Source organism: Meles meles, chromosome 13 (assembly GCF_922984935.1).
Source record: "Meles meles chromosome 13, mMelMel3.1 paternal haplotype, whole genome shotgun sequence".
Taxonomy (NCBI): domain Eukaryota; kingdom Metazoa; phylum Chordata; class Mammalia; order Carnivora; family Mustelidae; genus Meles; species Meles meles.
The window spans coordinates 60,955,809-60,978,195 of NC_060078.1; the positions used below are offsets into that span (position 1 = coordinate 60,955,809).

Here is a 22,387-nt window from a genome sequence, read left to right on the forward strand (position 1 = left end):
GGATAGCAGTTAGGAACCGAGTCATTCATCACAGGAGACTGGGCTCACCGAGAAGGCCAGGATCTTAATACTGTGAAAATTTCTATCCTACCAGATATTGAGTTTCCTTTAACACTATACACCTGTTGTCCTGGTCAGTCACATTTTTAAACTGAAGGCAATCTACTTTTCACCCACAAGGCAGAATTACAAACTCAGTGAGCCTGCACAAGATTACTTTAATGGGGCTCTGCCTTTACTTGATCTAAACCATACTTACTCTTTCTCGTTGGTTTTTCTTTTTTCCCTCCTCTATCTCTTTAGAGAAAATATGAAAATGGAATGCATTATTTGAGGTGAAGAAGAACTATTTACCTTTACTACATGACATCTTTTCCATCACTTCCATTCCTTAAGTCCAACAACCTTGCCTTCCCTGTGATTAGGTGGGCACCCTGCCTCTCTGGCGCCCTTTGCACATTACTAGGTTACAACTTTCCCCAACTGTCATGGGATGGATTGCAGTGGAGCCAGAATGCTGTTCTACCCAGCGCACACTCTGTCATACTAGTTTGCATAAAATTTCACCAGCTTTTAGTTTTGCTATGTTCATCTGGAATTCCTCATGTTCCTGTCGAAAACCTTCTTGCTCCATGGTCACTAGGCTTCCTTAATGGTTTCTAGTGAGTGACTTATATCAAAAGCTGCAAAGCCCAGATAAATTATGCCTACCAGCTTGCCCTTGCCTACTATATTAATTCTTCTGTGGCTTCTGACAGACTAAAGATGCATACCTCGCTCCAGAAATATGATTTTCTCTAGTTCCTTGGCCATGTCCAATTTTTCAGGCTGACATTTCAGAGCCCTGCTGGGCTGTGCCAGAGTTCAGTTCACATTTAGAGAAACCAAGACTTTGCCTCAGAGTGGCCTGCAACCAACAGAATGTTCTAAAAATACTCATTACTGATGATGGTGCTTTCCTATTACACATAACTCAACTTTCATTAACTATCTTCAGCATTTTTCCTCAGCTATTTTTCTTCCTGTTGTAATAAGGCCTCAGAGGCTATTACACATGACAGAGATCAAAATGGCTACCATGCCAACCTCCCCAGATCACCAGTAGAACAGCTGTTAGTGATAAATTACGTATTTATTAGTAGTTCTACACACCATTTGTCAGTTCTTCCAAGACAATGAAAGCAATCAGCTCCTGGGAATTATACACACGTTAACACTGCTCCACATATTCCAGGCCCTCTTTTAAATATTTTTCACAGCCTCTCTTTCTTCTATATTCTCCTTATAAGAACAGCCTCCTGGGGAGCACCTGGGTGGCTCAGTGGGTTAAAGCCTCTGCCTTCAGCTCAGGTCATGATCCCAGAGTCCTGGGATCAAGCCCCACATGGGGCTCTCTGCTCAGCGGGGAGCCTGCTTCCTCCTCTCTCTCTCTCTCTCTGCCTGCCTCTCTGCCTACTTGTGATCTCTCTCTGTCAAATCAGTAAATAAATAAAATATTAAAAAAAAGAAGAAGAAGAAGAAGAACAGACTCCTGATTTTGTGTTACCCATCACTCTCAACCTGACTAGGAACCATCTCAAAAATCACTAAGTGCGGACGCCTGGGTGGCTCAGTCAGTGGAGCATGTGATTCTTGATCTTAGGGTTGTGAGTTTGAGCCCCATACTGGGTATAGAGATTACTTAAATATAAAAAATCTTAAAAAAAGAAAGAAAAAATCTCTAAGTGAAGATCCAAAAGATCAGAAATGAAAAGCCTCCCTCCAGCTGGCCCACTTCTCACAGCACTGCTACTTGCTGAGTGAAAAAGTCAGGCCACCTCAATGCAGCTCCTGACTTCTGAGTTCAGTAAAGTACTCCTAGTGTCCAGGATTCAGTGCCAAAAGCTCCCCATTCCTCCAAAGCCATCCCCCAAGAGACCTCTGGTCTTCCCTGAGGGCCCTCCTTCCTTATCTGTGTATTCTGCCTTTTGAGAAGAATCAAGTAGAGGCACGAAACCAAGTATAAATCTCTTGAGTTCTGTTTTTTAATCTCAAAAACCTATACATCTCTCCCTGATTAATTTGGGAACAAAGAGAACACCAGAACTGACATGGATAAGGTTCTGTCTTCAATTTTCTATTTAAATCAGAAAGAGTTCCCTGACCAACAGTGGTACTTACACAAGTGGACCGACTGCGTTATGGAAATCCAATAAACAAAGTCCAATCTTTCAAAACAGATGCATTAGGTCACTGGTTCCCAATCCTGGCTAATCATCATACTCAACAGGGGAATCAAAAAGAAAAAAAAAAAAAAATACAAACAGATTCCCAGTTCCCACCCCCAAGAGATTCAGATTCAGTGTGTCCAGAGTAAAGCCCAGAAATTTCTTCTTTTTGAAAAGTTCCTAGGTGATTCTAATAAGCTAGGTTTGAGAACCACTACATTAAGGGATGGTTACTCACTTTATTAGAAGTTGCACCATGGGATTCCTTTAAATGGCTACATCCTCTGCCCCATGAATTTAATAAAGAAGTTTTAGAATTTGATAAATCAAAATGAATCTATATACCATATACCAAGAACATGTCTTCTACATTAAAGTAACAAAGTCCCCTAGGAGTGGCCACATTTAGGAAGATTATAAAAAGATCATAATTATCCATTAAGGGGCCCACTTACCTCATATTTTCTATAGTTCACCAACAAAGCCAAGAGGACAACAGCATCATACCCATGCTCCCTGCGACTTGGGGGGTGAGACAGTATCTGTAACAAAAACAAGAAGTGAATGAGTACCAGTTCCTAGTTCCTAAGAATGCAGACAGAGAAGATTTGAGGAGGTGGTTGACCCAAAAAAGAGAGAGGTGACGGGGGGAATTGACCTACCTGTAAAATTGCTTCAAATATGCTGTTGATCATGACATACTCTAGGATAGTGTTCTGGCTGATGTTGTCTGTCACCTGAATGCAACAAAAGGCTTTTTAAAGTCTATACTGAGGCACCCTGGTATCTCAAGTATATTTCCTCCCCTACCATCTAAGATAATCAGAAATGTTAAAACATTCTACTAAACATTTAGTAGACCTTTAATAAGCTCCCCTGAAGCTAGCAGAGCCTGAGTAGGCAGACAATGAAGGGTAAGAAATTAGCAAATTAAAACTTTCCAAATCTCTGAACTTTTCATTGTTTCCCTGACACCCTCATGTAAGCATTTACTTAAGTTTCTTTACATTTCTCAAATGCAAAGGAAGAAGTTTCTGATCGAGCAGTCTTTGAGTGACGGCAGGGAAAGACAACTGCCTGAAGTAAATGAACAGCACCCTGCCCTCCTTCCACTAGGAGATACAGGCCAGCTGCCAGTTATTACCAAAATCAGAACAAATAAAGAGAATCACAAAAACTGTTTCCAGGTAAGACCCGGTGAGAAGGGCAAATCTGACCATCCGGAAGACAAGAAATCTCTAGGAGTGGTACCGCTGAAGTGATAAATATCGCCCTGCAGGCTAAAATGCCAGCAGTAGCTCCAAAGAGCAGCTTCCAGGAAATGAAAGCCCAATCAACTCACTCCCTTCTACACATTCACCTGCAGTGGAGTGATGGGATGCTCGAGCAGAGATTTCTTTCTTTTCTCTTTTCCTTTCTAACTTTAGGCTCAAATATTCAAATGAGCTTGCCTTGCTGTTGATAATACCCTTGACAGAGAAACATACAGATAGGTCACTTACAGTCACTAAGCAAAGGAGAAGTTTCAGACATAAACTCTTCAGACTTTCAGAACCTTCAGCACAAAGCAATGAATCCAAACTCTCCATCAAATTCTGAGAAAGAGATCCATTAAGTATTAAAACAGACCAAATAACATCTGTACTGTGTCTTTGTCCAACTCTGGGTTATGTTACACAGGGTCATGTGTGTAACATACAATAAAGCAACCATACCATTCCCTCAGGCCTAGGCCTTGTAAGATTAGAAAAAGAAAAGGAAGACTTCAACGTGTAGCTATTTGGGGAAAAATGCTTTAGAACAACTGCACAGAACAATAAAGATTTCACTACTTTACCAAGTAAGTCTTTGCAGCCTGTCATCCTTATATAAACCTTTAGATTAGAATGAAGTAAATAGTTAAAAGGCTAGTAATGGTGGTTAAATAACAGATTAAAAACAATAAATAATAAACTAATTAAAATTAATTAAATCAAGAAAAGTAAGTGGTTAAAGATTAATAATGGTTAAATCATTGTAGATAAAGCTTATCATCTGATGAAGGCGCACTGAACAAACAACAAAGAAAATATCACTACAGGCTATCACTGGCCATATACACTATCCAACAAAGCTAGCTGTATCCACTCTGGCTGATTCTACTAGACAACATGATTGGAGTATATTACTTGTACTAACAATCAGCTATAGACCCAATCTGATCAAAAGATGGAACCCTCACACATTACAGCAGAAAAAACAAGAAAAGAAATATTTGACACTGAATGAAGGAGGAGAATGAATGAAGAATAGGATTTAGCATGCTGGAAGCTCAAGTGAAGGTTCAAAATAAGCTACTTCAACAAATATACAGTGAGGGTCTACTATATGGTAAATACTGTGCTTTCAAAGAACTCAACAAAAAAATAAGATAATGACCCTTGCTCTCAAAGCATTTTTAGTCTACTAGAGGACAAAAATAAGCAAAAGCAAACAGTTTTATTTTTTCCTTTTTAAAAATTTTTTATTTAAATTCATTAATTGAATTTACTAAATAAATTACTGAATTTATTAAATTAATAAATTTAAATTCAACTAATTAACAGAATTTACTGTTAGTTTCAGAAGTAGAGGCCAGTGATTCATCAGTCTTACTAAGTAGTTTTGTTTTTTTTTTTAAGATTTTATTTATTTATTTGACAGAGATCACAAGTATGGAGAGAGGCAGGAAGGGGGGTGGGGGAAGCAGGCTCCCTGCTGAGCAGAGAGCCCGATGCAGGGCTTGTGGGGATCTGGATCCCAAGAGCCCCGAGATCATGACCTGAGCGGAAGGCAGAAGCTTAACCCACTGAACCACCCAGGCGCCCCTAAGCAAACAGTTTTAATTTAATGGTTACTATGACAGAAATATACATGGAGAAGGGGAATTAGCTCAGAAATCACCTATTCCAGGATTCCTCAGGGGTGGGTTATATTTTGAAAAATCAGTAGGAATTAATTAAAACTTGAAGAGGAAAATAATTCTAGACAGGCAGTATCATGATCAAAGATACATGAGGAATGAAATTGCCCTGGGTATGGAGCTGGAATACAACTTCCAACTTCCAAATTATGTAAGTACAGAATGAGGCGCAGTGGTGAGAGATGAGGCGCAGTGGTGAGAGTGGAGACGGGAGAAATAAATAGGAAGCAGATCATGAAAGCTCTATAAGGGTAGCTAGGGAGTTTGGTCTTTATCCTGTTTGTGATGGGAAACTAATGAAGAGTTTTAAGCAAGAAAGATTTGAGTGTAAGATATATCACTGTGGTATCAGTGTGGATGACAGATTTAAAAATGGTAAGTCTGGAGGGGAGGGAGACAAATGAGGACTAATCTGTCAATTTTCTGAGCAAATTGCCATGTCTTTTCTGCCTCTGTATCCCCAGTGCCTGGCACATCAGAGCCAACCAACGCTGGTCAAAAGAATGAATGAAGGCATCACTGCAATAGTTCAGGTGAGAGACAATGGGGACATTGGCAGTAGGGGGAAAAAAGGAAAGAAAGGTATGAGAAATATGAACTGAGGCAAAATTAGTTGATCTTGGTGATCGTCTGGATATGAAAGATGAAGGGAAGAGTCAAGAATGACTCCCAAGTTTTTGGCTTCGGTGACTGAGACAACAGGTAAGGCCATCGAGTTGGGAATGAATTAAAAAAAAAAATAGATGAAGGGAAAACATTTTGTAGATGTCAAGCAAGAGGTGCTTTAGGGATGTGTGAATGGGTATATTCAGCAACTACTTATAGAGTATACAACTCTGAGACTCATGACAGGATGTTAAAGCAAAAAACAGAGACTTAGTAAAAAAAAAAAAAAAAAAAAACCAGAGACTTAGTAATCAGCAGCATACAGACAGTAGTGAGAACCATAAGAATGAGAGAGAGCTGGGATTTCACCACCATATAAATATGAGCTGTATAGGAGAGAACTAAAAACTAACTTCGAGGACTAAGTCTTTGTGCATTTATAATTGTATATTCACAACTTTTTTGAAAAATAACCTAATCCCTACAAGGATTCTTTGTCAAATAGATTATTTTAAATTTAATGAGTGATAGAAAACTAATTCTTTGAAGTTCATATTATAAACAACCTTCATTCAAGATAGTGTCAAACACTATAAATCAATCAGATAGCTGATAAGGGACTTATATCCAAAATATATAAAGAACTCTTACAACTCAGCATTAAAAAGACAAATAACTCAATCCAGAAATCGGCAAAGGATTTGAAGAAACATTTCTCCAAAAAAATATATATAAAAGAAATTGTTGACGAGGATGTGGAAAAATCAGAACTCTTATACATTGCTGATGGAAATGTAAAATGGTATAGCAACTTTGGAAAACAGTTTGAAAGTTCCTTGAAATATTAAATGTAGAGTTACTATATGACCCAGCAATTCTCTTCCTAGGAATATCCCCAAGAGAGGTGAACACCTACATCCACACAAAAACTTACTCATGAATGTTCACAGCAGCCTTATTCATAATAGCCAAAATGCTGAAATATCCCATATATCTATCAACTGATGAATGAATAAAATGATGCGGTACATTCATACAATGAAATATTCATCAGCCAAAGAAGGGAATGAAGTACTGATACATGCTACAACGTGGATGAACCTTGAAAACATTATGCCACGTGCAAGAAGCCAGATGCAGAGGACCACATATAATTCCACATCTGTGAGAGGTCCAGAATAGGTAAAACCAAGAGAGACAAAGTAGATTAATAGTTGACAGGGGCTGGAGAGAAGGGGAATGGAGAATGACTGCTAATGGGTACATGTTTTCTTTTTGGAGTGATAAAAACATTCCAAAATTAACAGGGGTGATGGTTGTACAACCCCGTGGAGATACTAAAAGCTAGTGAATGAGGGGCGCCTGGCTAGCTCAGTTGGTAGAGCATGTGACTCTTGATCTTTGGATTGTGAGCTCAAGACCCACATTGGGTATACAGATTACATAAATATAAACTCTAAAAAAAAAAAAAAAAAAACCACACACAAAAAAACAAAAGGAAACCCACTGAATTATTACACTTTAAAAGGGTGAACTATAGATGTGAATTATGTATCAATAAAGCTTTTTTTTTAAAGTGTCAAACAACAGAAATAAAAATTCTGATAAAGTCACTGTGTTAAGTAAGAAAACTTAAGTTTAGAACTAAAGTTACCCTTGTATATTATATTTCCCTTGTTATATTTTATTTGAGTTCCTAAATGTTTTTAAGAATATATGAGCATGGGGCGCTGGGTGGCTCCATCAGTTGAGTGGCTACCTTCAACTTGGGTCATGATCCCAGGGTTCTGGGATGGAGCTTCATGTTGGGCTCCCTCCTCAGCAGAGAGCCTGCTTCTCCCTCTCCCTCTGCCTGATGCTCTGCCTACTTGTGCTCTCTCTGTCAAATAAACACATAAAATCTTAAATATATATATATATATATATATAAGCAAAGAGATCTTGTTTGCAAATAAATATAAAAAATATATATCCATTTTCCATTTGCGATTAAGGGTTATATTTATTTTTGTTTGTTTGTTTTTTAAGATTTTTTTTATTTATTTGACAGAAAGAAACCCAGTGAGAAAGGGTACACAAGCAGGTAGAATGGGAGAGGGAGAAGCAGGTTTCCCACCAAGCACAGAGCCTGATGTGGAGCTCGATCCCAGGACCCTGGGATCATGTCCTAAGCCGAAGGCAGGTGCTCGCTTCGGCAGCACATATACTAAGCCGAAGGCAGATGCTTAATAACTGAACCACCCAGGAACCCCTGCACTTAAAGGTTATATTTTAAAAAAAAATGTATGAGCACATGCTATATATCAAAAAATAAACCACTCAGTCTTTATCCTGCAGGGGATAAATTTCAATTTACATTTGAATTTCAACTCTTCCTTTATTCAGACAAACTGTATCTGTAAAACAAAAGTATTCAAATTCAAGAACAAATTCAACCATTTGTATCTACCTGAGTGCAAACTGTCTAGTACAGTAACTGTCTGCAGATGGCATCCATGAACAGCTGTCAGAAGCAGCCATCCACAGGCACATCTGCAACTTATGCCTCACCTTCATGCACAACTCTGCCTTGTCAAAGCCCATCAGCATGTTGATAATGTCAAACCCAGAGGTAGATTTATTCTTTTGATGGACTCCTCGAATGAGTGCACACAAGGTCTGCAGAGATTAGAGAAAGAATTCTTTTGTAGAGAGAAGTCTCAAAACGTGAAGGGCACTAGATCTGCCACCTCACACTGCACTCTCAGAACCTCCTCCTTACACAGCTGACATTCAATTGCTCTGTCACTCTCAGCTCCAAAACTGCGTCTTACTATGTGCAAAATCCAGAAATGAAAGAGGAATAGCAATTGAAACTGCTATCATCCTCTTTTTTTGCTGTTTTTTTGGCCTCATCCTCTTTCCAAAAACTGCACTGCAAAGAGAGATTGGAAGGTGAATTCAAAAATAAAAACAGTTCTTGAGTTTGAGTCATGTAATTAGTGGAGCTTTCCTTTATTTAAAATTAATGCTAGTATTTACATTATAATTGATAACTTTTGTATTTTTTAGTAACTACAAAAGTTATTTCAATCCATATAACGACCTACTGCTTCAAAACTACAATTCTTTACACTCCCCATCCACTACTGATTAGCTGTGTAATCCCAGACAAATTAGTTAACTTGTCATGCCTCGGTTTTTTCATCTATAAAATGGGAATGACAATAATAGCAACCATATATTGGGATGTTGTGAAAACTACATGAATTAACACTGTAAAGGACTTGGAATAGTCCCTGGAACTTTGCTAATGCTCCAAGAATAGTGCTTGAAACTTTGTTAAAGCTTAACAAGCCTCATTATAGTAATGCAAGCCATTATAACAATGTACTATATTTTTATGGGTCACCAAGTGACTTAATGCCAACTTATTTCCAATGAATTAAAAACAGTTTACCATTCATGCCCACACAGTGAGTCACTGCAATTATAGGAAGCATAATTTCCAACTTTCATTTCAGCTTTCAGTGAGCCCCTACAACTGAGATGCCCAAAATGCACAGTCCTTCTTTCTGGGACATCAGTTCAATAGGTAATTTCTACAATCTACAGATGAGAAAACTGGGGCTTGTGAAGTGATTTACCCAACTAGTAAGTTAGAAATTTAAACCCAATGTATCAAAAGTCCCACTAAAATCTTTTATGTTGTCATGGAGTCTTCATATTCTAAGCTTGTCAATCACTGTCCTAGCTACTCAGCCTGATCTAGGCTACATTGGACCTACTATACTATAAACTTCAGAAATTTTGCTCATCATTCCTTCATTAAAAATTTGCTTCTAAGGTGCTGAGTATTTACCAGACACTGTCCTACATGCTAGGAAGAAACTATCAAAGTCTTTGCTCTCAAGAACCTTATAATGTATCCCCATCAACCCAATGTTTGGCACGTAACGGTCATTCAATAAATAATTATTCAGTGACCATGCCACTTAGCATAAAGAACAATGATTCCTAATGTTTTCTAAGTTACAGACCCTTTTGAGAATCTGATAAAAGCTTTCTTTTCAGAAAAAATGTACCCACACACATAAAATATTACATATAACTTCTGGGAGTCAAGGACTCTCTGAAACCTCAGATTAAGAACTCCTGATCTAGTGAGAAAATACTATATTAAGAATCTCTTTTGATTTTTGCTGTAGACCATCCATGACTCATAGCTTCCCCTCTACCACTTCCTTTCCTCAAATAATCATAAGAATTCTGTCAATCTGCCCTGGCATTAGATAAAATTATATAAGTGGACAAGATTACTAGTACAAGTGTCTATTTGTTTAACCAGTAAGATGGCTAAACAAACATGGCATAGATGTTTATGACGGAAAGGAAAAAAAAAACAAAACAAAATTAAAAAAAAAAAAACCAACAAAAAACTTAATACCTAAGGGCAACTTAAGGTTCCTCAGGTCCCAACACATGTGTTACGATTCCTTTCCCCTATTAAAAAAAACATCCCTAGTCTCCCAATCTTGTACCTGCAATGCATTGACAACTCGAATTGGATGTTCCTCTCCCAGAGCCTGGATGCAGTGTTGAAATAAGCAATTAATATTATCCTTGATCTTCATTAACTCCTCACCATCAAGAGATTCCAGCTTGCCTTCTAGGTAATCCAAATTCACCTACCAAGGAAAGAGTAAGGGTGTTATTTTTAGTAACATTTTTAGTGAACTGTATTTAATGTGAGTGCATTTTTAGTGTAGCACCTAGAACATATGAGAAAGCAACTTCAGTTACCAAGAAAATCCAGAGATATCATCAAGTTTACCTTCATAAGGAAGAGCTCCTCCCAAAATCGAGGACTGCACTTACTGGGGTCTTCGGTCTGAAACCAGAAAATAAGCAGGTTCAATATTTCCAGCTAACACTGAAGCATTAAGAATACATCTGAAAGGGGCGCCTGGGTGGCTCAGCCACTTGAGCGTCCAACTCTCGGTTTCAGCTCAGGTCATGATCTCAGAGTAGTAGGATAGAGCCCAACCTCAGGTCCCACACTGGGTGAGGAGTCTGCTTGGGATTTTCTCTCCCTCTCCTTCTGCTCCATCCCAGCTCACACATGTGCACTCTCTCTCTATCCCCCTCAAATAAATAAGTAAATCTTAAAAAAAAAAAAAAAAGGATATATATGAGTCACTTATATATAATCAACATTACCTTTCAAAATGCTTGGTCATTCTATACTGTTATAATAGAGAACAATAGTTTCAGAGGCTTTTTTCCCCAAAATGGAAGACACTGTGCATAGATATATATTCCCTGTGCCAAACCTTAAATAATGGCTCAAAGAATCTCCCTCAAATCTTTATCTTCTAGCAAGAAGTGAACATAACCATCTGAATAAGATAGTCACGTTATGATATGTCCCCATCACTTCTGTAGGGTCTTCAAAACCCTTTCACATACATGAAATACAATGGCCCAGAGAGCCAGTTATGGTAGATGTTATCAGTATCCTCCTTTTAGCTGGGGTACCTGGGTAGCTCATTCAGTTAAGTGTCTGCCTTCAGCTCAGGTCAAGATCCCAGGGTCCTGGGATTGAGCCCCCATTGTGTCAGGCTCCCTGTTTGCTTCTCCCTCTGTCCCTCCCCCAACTTATACTCTCTCTCCCTCTCTGTCCCTCTCTACCAAATAAATAAATAAAATCTTTTTTAAAAAGAAAGTATCCTTCTTTTAGGAAAGAGGATTCACAAAGTTATTTACACCAGTACAGGAGCCAGAACCAGACCACATTATCAATACTACCATGGTTTACAACATCCTGTGTTGACTGCTGCTACTTGGCCTCCTGTATGCCTTTAATTCTCTGTACAGAGCTTTTAATATGCTCTTTCCTTAATTCGAATTGGTCCAAAAGATTAACAAAATTACAGTGCTAAGATACAAATCTTCTCAGCAATAATTTTCAAACAGAAATTCTAAAGAGTCAAAGGCTTCTGTTTAAGGAGCAAAATAAAACAAGAAATCCTACTTTAGAGGAAAGCTAATGACATAAAACCAGTAGATCAATCACCCACTACCACCCTTTTAAAATTACTACCGGGGCGTCTGCATGGCTCAGTGGTTTAGGCCACTGCCTTCCGCTCAGGTCATGATCTCAGGGTCCTGGATCGAGTCCCGCATTGGGCTCTCTGCTCGGCGGGGAGTCTGCTTCCCTCTCACTCTCTCTGCCTGCCTCTCTGCCTACTTGTGATCTCTCTCTGTCAAATAAATAAATAAAATCTTAAAAAAAATTTTTTTTAATTACTACCAAAATAAACAATAAATAAAAATACTACCAAGAACTAATATCTTCATTAGTTAAGAACTCCTGATCTAGTAAGAAAATACTATACTAGGAATCTCTTCTGGATTTTTATCTGAGAATGACACAGAGAAGGACCATTTCTGGCCTTCTCAAAAGATGCTCCTTCGGTGATTTTTTTCCTACCTCTTTCTCCAAGGAGGGGGTCACACTCACACTTTGACTCTCACACTTTTTTTTTAAATTTATTTATTAATTTGAGAGAGAGCACAGTGGGAAGAAGCAGAGGGAGACAAGAGTCTTAAGCAGACTCCAGGCTGAGCGCGGAGCCCAACATGGGGCTTGATTTCACAGCCCCAAGCCGAAACCAAGAGTTGGACGCCTAACCAACTGTACCACGCAGGCACCCCTTGACTCTCACATTTCTATAATGTCAGGTTGTTATCTATATATGAAACTCAGACTACTCAGGGGTTGGCACTTCCCATCCTCAAAGCTCACTCAATCAATAGTCCCATGTATACCAACCTTATTTAACATAGAAACAGCCCTAACAGGATCTGAGTACCCACTCATTTTCTCTACATAACCACCTGTAATGACCTGTGCAATTCTGTATTAATTTTTTGCATATGAAACTCTATCTCTAAGGCTTGCCAAGAGTTAAAGGTTTTACTTGATCGCATTATTTATTCTGGGCCATGTGGCAAAGCTGAACAAGTAAGGGCCCTGGAGTCAAACACTAGGGTTCAAAGCATGACTCCATCACCTTCCTGCTATGATCCCCAGTTTACTCATCTGTAAAATGATCTTTACATGGCACTCCTGCAGCATTCTTGTCAGAATTAATGTACTTAGTGATGCACTTAGATGCCAGGCATGTAGTAGAAATTCAAAACATGTTAACTTTTTTATAAGTATTATTCTGTTTTACATGCACTACTTATGATCAGAATTTCAGAAGGTAAGTACCCCTACCCCTATGTAATTACTCTAACCCTCCCTGAAAGGGTAGATTTCACAACAAAGGCTTGGACCATGGTCAAGCAGAAGTTATGAAGACCCAAAGAAAGCCTCAATCCAATCTAATAATTAATTACTAATAACTTGTCAGTTATCTTATATAATTGGAGAATATGATAGACTAAGCAATTGTTCTGTCCACTAACAACTTGAGATAGAATAGTTCATCTTTTAAAAATATTTGAATAACAGAATTCTAGGGCCAAAAGGAACTTCAAGGAACATCTAAGATAGAAGAGTCCTAATGTTAGATCATATAGAAGACAAGTCTTTCTTAAAGATACTCAGAAAAAAAAGCTTTCCAATCTTTCCTCCCTCCTTCAATTGTTTTACTGAGCTTATGGCAACAATCTATAAGAACAACAATCTAGGGGCGCACCCGGCTGGCTCAGTGGGTTAAGCCTCTGCCTTTGGCTTGGGTCATGATCTCAGGGTCCTGGGATTGAGCCCTGCATAGGGCACTCTGCTCAGCAGGGAGCCTGCTTCCCCCACCTCCACCTCTGCCTGCTGCTCTGCCTACTTGTAATCTCTTTCTCTCTGTCAAATAAATAAATAAAATCTTAAACAACAACAAAAAAAGAACAATCTATAATTATTAATATATGATCATAATTTCTATCATAAGAGAGCTCACACTCACTCTCACCCTTGCTCTCTCTTTCTTCTTTCTGAAGAACTGAAAGGTAGCAGGCAGGGATGAGCTTATTTCTCATTTTGGAACAAGAAACTAAGGAGTCAAGCTGTGCAGAATTGTCAGAGCTCCAGGCCTTACCATAAAGATCTCATCATACATCAGCACCACTTTTTCCTTCAATGGCTTTTTGGAAGCTGAAGATTTCCGGAGCAAACCCCCCCGTTTCTCCACCTGTGCCATGATTAAAGAATCTGTGAAAAGAAAGCCACAATCAGTGCTATAAATGCTCTCCAAGATGTTGGACAGTCTGTCAAAAAGCTCTCAATGGGAAATTTTTTAGGAAGGAGAAAAATGATAAACAACCATGTAATACATCTTGTGCATCTGTCCAACACCCCATCCCCTGACCAGGTAATTTCAAGGCTTAAATCATTACGTGGCCTACAGCAAAACACATTTTACATCTTTAAAACGTGCCAGTAGACAAGGCTTACAGCAGATCCAAAAGCAAGAAGCAAAGTGTAACTAGCTCCATCTATAATAGATCTGGCCATATATTTGAGGTTGATGGAAGGAAGGCTGCAAAGCACACACTGCCCACAGACTGATGGTGAAGTTAAGTTTCAAGTATTGATTGAGCTTAGGACCATTAAGGCAGGAAGTGTGCTGCAGACTGATGTGCTCCATTGATTTCCCCAAAGTAAGTAGGCCCTCATCACTGCAAAGTACTTGGCCTTCACTGCCTCATAAATCACACTGCAGTTGACTGTCTTCAGAAATTCCTCTGGAAAGAGACCCAAGGCAGAAAATAGCAGTTATAAGAACAAAAATTAAATCTGATTTCAAAATAACCCAATATAACAATATACTTCTTTCAGATCTAATTATATATATTTATAACAGTATTGCAGATTAAACCTCAGTGTATTTTTCAATTCTATATGAAAGCAATTCCATGAATCATGCCCAAATTTCCCATCTTGTTTCAAGGAATTTCAATTTTTTACAACTAAGAACTTGAAATCCCACAGGTCTCCACTGTGGATTTACACATTTCCCCTCACTTCCCAGATTCTTTCTACTGTTGACAAAATTCCCATCTCTCTTAAATTCTAGGCTCTAGTTGTGAAACTTAATCTCACCCAACGGCACGTATGCACAGTAGCAAGGAGCCTGATTTTTACTTCCAGAAAAATCCAAAGCAACAAAATAAAATTAATTTTGTTCAATAACTTTTGGAAAATATGTGCTATCTTTCAAATCAAAATTTTATTTAAGGAAGAGATGCATCTAACAGTGTAAAAGATTATATCTCAGACACTTTCTTTAATATATATAGCCAAAAATGAGATTTACCTTTGAGCACAAAAAAGTACAAAGCACAGAAAATTTCTCCCAACTAGATATTAAGCATCTTTAGCACAGGGACTACATCTTATTCTTTTTCTATAAGCACTTGGCTCAGGGTATAGGCTCAGCGTATGCTCATCACTGACTGATTCTGAAATAAGGGGGGGAGAACCTGAAAAGCCCTAGATGTGACCTAAAATTTTATTAAGATCTGTCTCTATCAAGCCTCACTGAGTCCTCAAATTCCATTACGGTCCAGAGAAAACTGAAGGAAAAAAAATAACAACAACAACAACAAAAAAGAGAAAGAGAAGATGTTTGGGGGCAATTTATACTATATTGATCACGGCTTTGCCTTAAAGCATGAAATACAGCCTCCGTTCAAAACATTCCTGTGTCTTTTAAATAGGCTGTCAAGAGGAAGATGTCCTTATGGGGGGAAAATAAATTGGAAATCAACAGAATCCCATTAAAATAAATCAAAAGCAATGCAATTCTAAGTTTAGTGGATATAGATCTTTCATGTGTTCAGCTTCAACCAGTTGATTAGCAAGAATAGCAGGAACTATGAGTTCCTGGATGTGAAAAGCACCTGTTTACAAACAGGCTCCTCTGAGGATTTATAATTGGGTTACAGCTAATCAATGTCCACCCCAAATCTAATAAACTCACTTTCCCTATTTCAGAATCAATACTTTCTAATAAGCAAAAGGGAATAGGAGAGTGGGGAAAAAACAGTTCCAATCCAAAGTACCAAGTTTCCTAAGAAGTTAAATTATTTTCATCACTCTCCCTCCATTTGGAACAGGGGGAAATTCAGCCAAAGGCCTCATCTCATTACTCTCTGTCATCATCAGAGGCAACTGGAATTTACCACCCAAGCTTGTCTGAAATGTGACTGGAAACTAACACCATAGTCTCCTCCTCCTGCCAGCACTTCTACCCATGGAACACAGAGAGGTGTTCGGAGGATGGTGGACTAAATGCAGAACCCCTAAAAGTTTTTGGGAGGACTTCAGAAATTCAGCCTCTGCTCTTAAATTTAGAAGTAAAATATCTGACTGGTAGAGTACGTCAGTAATGACAGTGTAATTTATGTCCTCCAGGGTTTTTCTCCTCTTTCACAACCCTCCTCTTTGAAGAAAATGAGGAGCAGCTAAGGAGCAGCAAGGCATAATGGACCAACCAACCAGCAGATGAGACTAGAATACAGGACACTGAGTAAGTCACTGTGCTTCCTAGTTTCCTTACACATAAAACAAGGAGACTGAACTAGACATACTATTGAATGACCCTCTCAGCATCACTGAAATACCACAAACACATATGAAACACCTAAATGTTGTAAAGCAGTGGTTTAGGCACTATGGGGTTACAAAGAGGAAATGACAGACCTGATCCTCTAGGAGCTCACAATCTACTGGCAGAGACAGACAAATAATAACCCCACAGCACAAGGCAAGTCATGAGAAACAGAGTAAAAGTACAAAGAAAATGTTATGGTACCATGAGGAAGGAAAAGAAGCAACTATGACTACACTATGACTTCTGTGATCCAGGATTTTAAGTCCTCTGGCAAAGAAGCAAATACAGCAAGCCACAGTAATCCCACAGAAATGACATCTTAGACTTTAACACAGTTTCTCAGAAATAAGATTTAATAGGCAAAGTATAAAAGAGAACCAGGCAACATACCAATACTAATTTCACCTACCATCAAACTTAGGAATGGTTTAAAATCCTCCCAACCCAATGGTACATCAATGAAGTCTTTTATTCCTAAACCTCAGAGACTGCTGGTCCCATGACCCGCTGCACAACTTCTCTCTGAAAGACTCAAGTCACACAACTTTTTAAGAATATCTTCAGGCAAAAAAAAAAAAAAAAAAAAAAAAAACAAACAAACAAGAATATCTTTAGGCAATCCAGCCACAAACGTCTTAAATCCACATCACTTCATATCCCTTCAGGATAAAATAACCAAATATTAAGATTTTTTTTTAAAGATTTTATTTGAGAGAGAGAGCACGGTGGGGAGCAGGGAGACAGCATGCAGAGGGAGGGGGAGAAGCAGGCTGAGCTGGGAGTGTGTTGTGGGGCCCTGGGACCATGACCTGAGCCAAAGGTGGATGCTTAACTGACTGAGCCACCCAGGTGCTCCAAGATTTTAAAACCTAAAGCCAAACACTTCCAATGTCTAATATGCAAGAAATGCTAGTTATATTTAGCTCTTCATTTATTGTCTTCTTGAACACAACACAATACATGCCAACTCTAGTATCAGAAAATTAATTTAATAGAAATTCACTCTAATTTCTAGAGTTAATAGTTAATCTACCAAAAGTTTTGGTATTTTTTTTTTAAGATTTTATTTATTTATTTGACAGAGAGAGAGAGATCACAAGTAGGCAGAGAGGCAGGCAGAGAGAGAGGAGGAAGCAGGCTCCCTGCGGAGCAGAGAGCCCGATGTGGGGCTCGATCCCAGGACCCTGAGATCATGACCTGAGCCGAAGGCAGCGGCTTAATCCACTGAGCCACCCAGGCGCCCCAAAAGTCTTGGTATTTTATCTATATGAGATGATAGATATTAACAAAACCAACTGAAGTAATCAATTCACAATATACGTAAATAAAACCATCATCCTATATACCTTATACACTGATGTATGTCAATGATTTTTCAATAAAACTGGAAAAAAATCTAAAAACAAAACATCTTTACACACTCATATATAAACCTCAGTTTTCTTTCCTTCCCTGGGCTTCAATTTGCCAATATAAAAAGAAGCGGTGGTAAGGATATGCAGAAAAGGGAAACTCTGTGCACTGCTGGGAATGTAAATTGATTCAGTCACTACAGAAAACAGTATAGAGGTTCCTCAAAATATTAAAAATAAAACCATGATATAATCCAGCAGTCCCACTTCTGTGTATATATCCAAAGGAAATGAAATCACTGTCTTGAAGTCATATCTGCAGCCCAATGTTCACAGCAGCACTATTCACAATAGCCAAGATTTGGCAACGACCTAAATGTCTATCAACGGATGAATGGATAAAGAAAATGTGGTATACACATGCAATGGAATATTATTCAGCCACAAAAAGGAAGGAAATCCTGCCATTTGGAACAACATAAATACACTTATGTGAGGTGATGGATCAATGTGTTAACGAACCTCATCATGGTAATCATTTCATGTGTATCAGAGCATCACATTTTATACCTTAAATTTATATACCGGTGTTATATCAATTACAATCTCCGTAACAGATCAATTATATCTCAAGAAACCAGGGAATAAAAAAGCTATGGAATAGCTTTCCGTAGGCTTCCAAATTTAATGGCCTGTGGCTCTAGGTTCATACTGATAATGGGCTGTTAACAAGTTATCACCCTCTCTTCACTGTCAGGGAGGCTCCAAAACACTATAGGCAGATGCTGAAGTAAACTCCTAAAACATTTCACCTAGTAAGTAAGAAAAAGGAGAAGAAAAGAAAAAAGAAAAGGAAAAAGAAAGAAAATGAATAAAAACAAGTGTGCCCATGATCTAGAAGAAATCATGCATAGGTCAGGGATCATTCACTCCATAGGTACTTACTGAGCACCTATTTGGTGCTAAGTGCTAGGGATACAGCAGTGAACAAGACAGATAAGATTTCTACTTTCACAGAGTTTTCATTCTAGAGCGGGAAAAGACAACAAACAAGTTGAGACAGTGACAAGTACCTTGAAGACAAACTATCTAGGGGGACTACATTAGACTAGGAGATTAGAGTAGGCCATTAAGATAAGGGATAGGTGAGCAAATCAAAATAAAAGAAAGGAAAGAGCCATGTGAAAGTCTCAGAAAAAGTGTTTCAGATAGAGGGAATAGCAAATGCAAAGGCTCCAAGATTTGAACACACTTGGCATGTTCAAGAAACCTAAAAGCCAGAGGGCCTAGATTATAGTATGAACATTCCTTTCTGAAACGTCACAAAATTTTTTGAAGTTGGCATTTCATGTTTGTGTGAGGTTTTTTTCTTACATAAAGAGAATTCAAATGTCCACTAGCAGAGTAGGAAGATAACATACTCATATAATAAAGTACTACCCAGAATGAGTTTTACCCAGAAATTTAAAAGAACAAGTTACTGAAAAAAATTGATAAATTTCATAGATGTTGAATAAAAACCTGAAAGAAGGGGCACCTGAGTGGCTCAGTGGGTTAAAGCCTCTGCCTTCGGCTCAGGTCATGATCCCAGAGTCCTGGGATCGAGCCCCGCATCGGGCTCTCTGCTCCGCAGGGAGCCTGCTTCCTCCTCTCTCTCTGCCTGCCTCTCTGCCTAGTTGTGATTTCTCTCTGTCAAATAAATAAAATATTAAAAAAAAAACCCTGAAAGAAAAAAGTATAAACAAATTATCCCAATTATATGAAGTTCAAAGACAGCAAAATTAATCTATGGTGATAGAGGTTGGAATACTGGTTACCCTGTGGGGAGATGAGTGGGAAGGAACACAGGAAGCCTTCTCAGATGCTGAAAACATCCTCTATATTGATTGCAGTAGATCTACACACAAATGTGTAAAAAAAAATTCATCAAGTTGTACACTTTACATTACATAAGCTATTCCTCAATCTAAAAAAAAAGCCACGGAGGGAGGGGCGTAGGGAGAGGGTGGTTGGGTTATGGACATTGGGGAAGGTATGTGCTATGGTGACTGCTGTGAAGTGTGTAAACCTGGCAATTCACAGACCTGTACCCCTGGGGCTAATAATACATTATATGTTAATAAAAAAATTAAAATGTTTTTAAAAATAAATATAAAAAATTTTTAACAAGCCAGCACATTCATACATACATGAAAATTAACAGCACTCATGCAGAATACTAGAACAGAGGCTAGTAGGGATCCAGACTTGTACACTCAGGACACTAATCAAAAATATCAATTAGGGGGACGCCTGGGTGGCTCAGTTGGTTGGACGACTGCCTTCACCTCAGGTCATGATCCCGGAGTGCCGGGATCGAGTCCCGCATGGGGCTCCCAGCTCCACAGGGAGTCTGCTTCTCTCTCTGACATTCTCGTCACTCATGCTCTCTCTCACTGTCTCTCTCAAATAAATAAATAAAATATTTTTTAAAAAATAACAATTAGGGGTACGTGGGTGACTCTCCATTTAGGCTCAGCTCCTGATCCCAGGAATGTGGGATCGATCCCCAGGTGGGCTCATGCTCAGCACTGGGCATGGAGTCTACCTATCTTCCTCCCTCCGACTCCCTCAACTTGCACACGTGCGCCCTCTCCCTCTCTCTCCCTCTTTCAAATAAATAAATAAAATCTTTTTTTAAAATAGACAACACTTGCTTAGCACTTACTATGCACCAGACACCATTCTAAGCATTTCATATATATTAATTGGTTTTATCCTCACAGACCTATGATCCAGAAACTTTACAAAGGAAGCACAGGGGCGGGGCACCTGGGTGGCTCAATGGGTTAAGCCTCTGCCTTCCGCTCAGGTCAAGATCCCAGGATCTTGGGATTGAGGCCCGCATAGGACTCTCTGCTCAGCTGGGAGCCTGCTTCCTCCCCTCTCTCTGCAGATCTGGATCTCTCTGGCCAAAAAAAAAAAAATCTTAAAAAAAGAAAAGAGTCAAATGCTTAATTGACTGAGCCACCCAGGGGCCCCTAGTGTCCCTCTTCTTAACCACTGTGCTATACTGTCTCTCAAAAGGCAGAGGAGAGGGCAGAAGTGGTGTGACCTAGACATAAACAAGGCGGAGGCTCTGCAGAGAAACTGCAACCAGGTTCCAGGTAAGTGAGGACGAAGAGTATGTACTCACTGGCCTTAATGAACAAACTCTGGGGTGTCCAGATATCTTGAGTTTCAACACACTAGTCTGCCAGTGGGTAGAGGTGCCACAGTACACAGTACAAGCTGCACATGCACGTCTGACACACACATGTGTATATAAATATTGATAATGGTAAAGTGCTATACAAGTGAATGGAATGGTAGGAAACTTGGAAGAAAACACTAGAGAGGACTCTGTCTAGAAAGTTGATAGATGTATCCAATAAAATAATTAAAAAAAAAAAGCCAGCTGAAACACACTGATATCCACAATCTACAAGATTTAATTGATAATATTTTAATTGGGCTTAGCCAGTGCTCTGAGGGCAATTCTCCACCAGAATTTCATAATGAATAGAAAGATACAGTAAGACAGAGAGATGAAAGGGAGAGTAAGTCAAAGATAAATCTGTACAGCCCTGAGCTTAGGACAGATTATGCTTTCCCATCACAGAGCTGTGATCAATTGTTGCAGAACCTCCTGAGGTGCCTCCTGAAAATACAGATCCCTAAGTCCCCTTTTCCCCATTACTGAAACAGACTTTTCAAGGTAAGGACTAGGGGTCTAGATTTGTTTTTAATTTTTTGTTGCTGTTGTTTTTGAGGATAGTTAACAGGGTCTAGATTTTTTTTCCTTAAGATTTTATTTATTATTTATTTATTAATTATTATATTATTTATTTTATTTATTTGAGAGGGAGAGACACGTGAGAGAGGGAACACAAGCAGGGGGAATGGGAGAGGAAGAAGTAGGCTTTCTGCCAAGCAGGGAGCCTGATGAAGGGCTCAGTCGCAGGACCCTGGGATCATGATCTGAGCAGTAAGACAGACACATAATGACTGAGCCACCCAGGCGCCCCAGGGTCTAGATTTTTTTTTAAGTTTTTTTTAAAGATTATTTATTTATTTATCTATCTGACAGAGAGAGATCACAAGTAGGCAGAGAGGCAGGCAGAGAGAGAGGAGGAAGCAGGCTCCCCTGCTGAGCAGAGAGCCTGATGAGGAGCTCGATCCCAGGACCTGGATCATGACCTGAGCCGAAGGCAGAGGCTTTAACCCACTGAGCCACCCAGGTGCCCCAGGGTCTAGATTTTTAATAAGCACCCCAGGTCAGTGGTTCTCAACTGTGGCAATTTCGCCATCCAGGGAACATCAATGGCCAGAGACATTTTTGGCCATCACAACTGGTAAAGGAGATACTGCTGGCATCTAACAAGGTCAGGGATGCCGCTAAACATTCTACAATGCACTGGACAGTTTCCACATCAAAGAATTATCTGGCCCAATATGTCAACAGCACTGAGATTGCAAAACCGTTCCCCAAGTCATTCTGATGCTCACTAAAGTTTGCAAAGTACTCACTAAAGCCTTAAACTCACCAAATGCTTTGAAAGGAGCATGACAAGAAGACATAAGACAATTTTGAGAGGATGAATAAACCTCATCACCTCTAGAAAAGACACTGGAACAACACTCACCTACTCCCAGTTCATTCTT

The 22,387-nt window shown here is 39.1% G+C and overlaps 1 protein-coding gene across 5 annotated transcripts in view; it reads right to left on the reverse strand.

Moving 5' to 3' along the window:
- Positions 1-22,387, reverse strand: part of ARMH3 (armadillo like helical domain containing 3) — a 182,846-nt gene that overhangs the window by 154,708 nt on the left and 5,751 nt on the right. For 3 of the 5 annotated variants that reach the window (XM_046027652.1, XM_046027653.1, XM_046027654.1), the window contains exons 2-8: positions 13,836-13,948; positions 10,568-10,624; positions 10,275-10,421; positions 8,305-8,412; positions 3,710-3,802; positions 2,870-2,944; positions 2,663-2,749 (exon numbers count right to left, since the gene is read on the reverse strand). In XM_046027652.1, the coding sequence (XP_045883608.1) occupies positions 2,663-2,749; positions 2,870-2,944; positions 3,710-3,802; positions 8,305-8,412; positions 10,275-10,421; positions 10,568-10,624; positions 13,836-13,948 (680 nt within the window). Of the gene's footprint in view, positions 1-2,662; positions 2,750-2,869; positions 2,945-3,709; positions 3,803-8,304; positions 8,413-10,274; positions 10,422-10,567; positions 10,625-13,835; positions 13,949-16,761; positions 16,852-20,471; positions 20,568-22,387 lie in introns of those variants that run through there. The other 2 variants (XM_046027656.1, XM_046027655.1) reach the window with 2 other exon arrangements.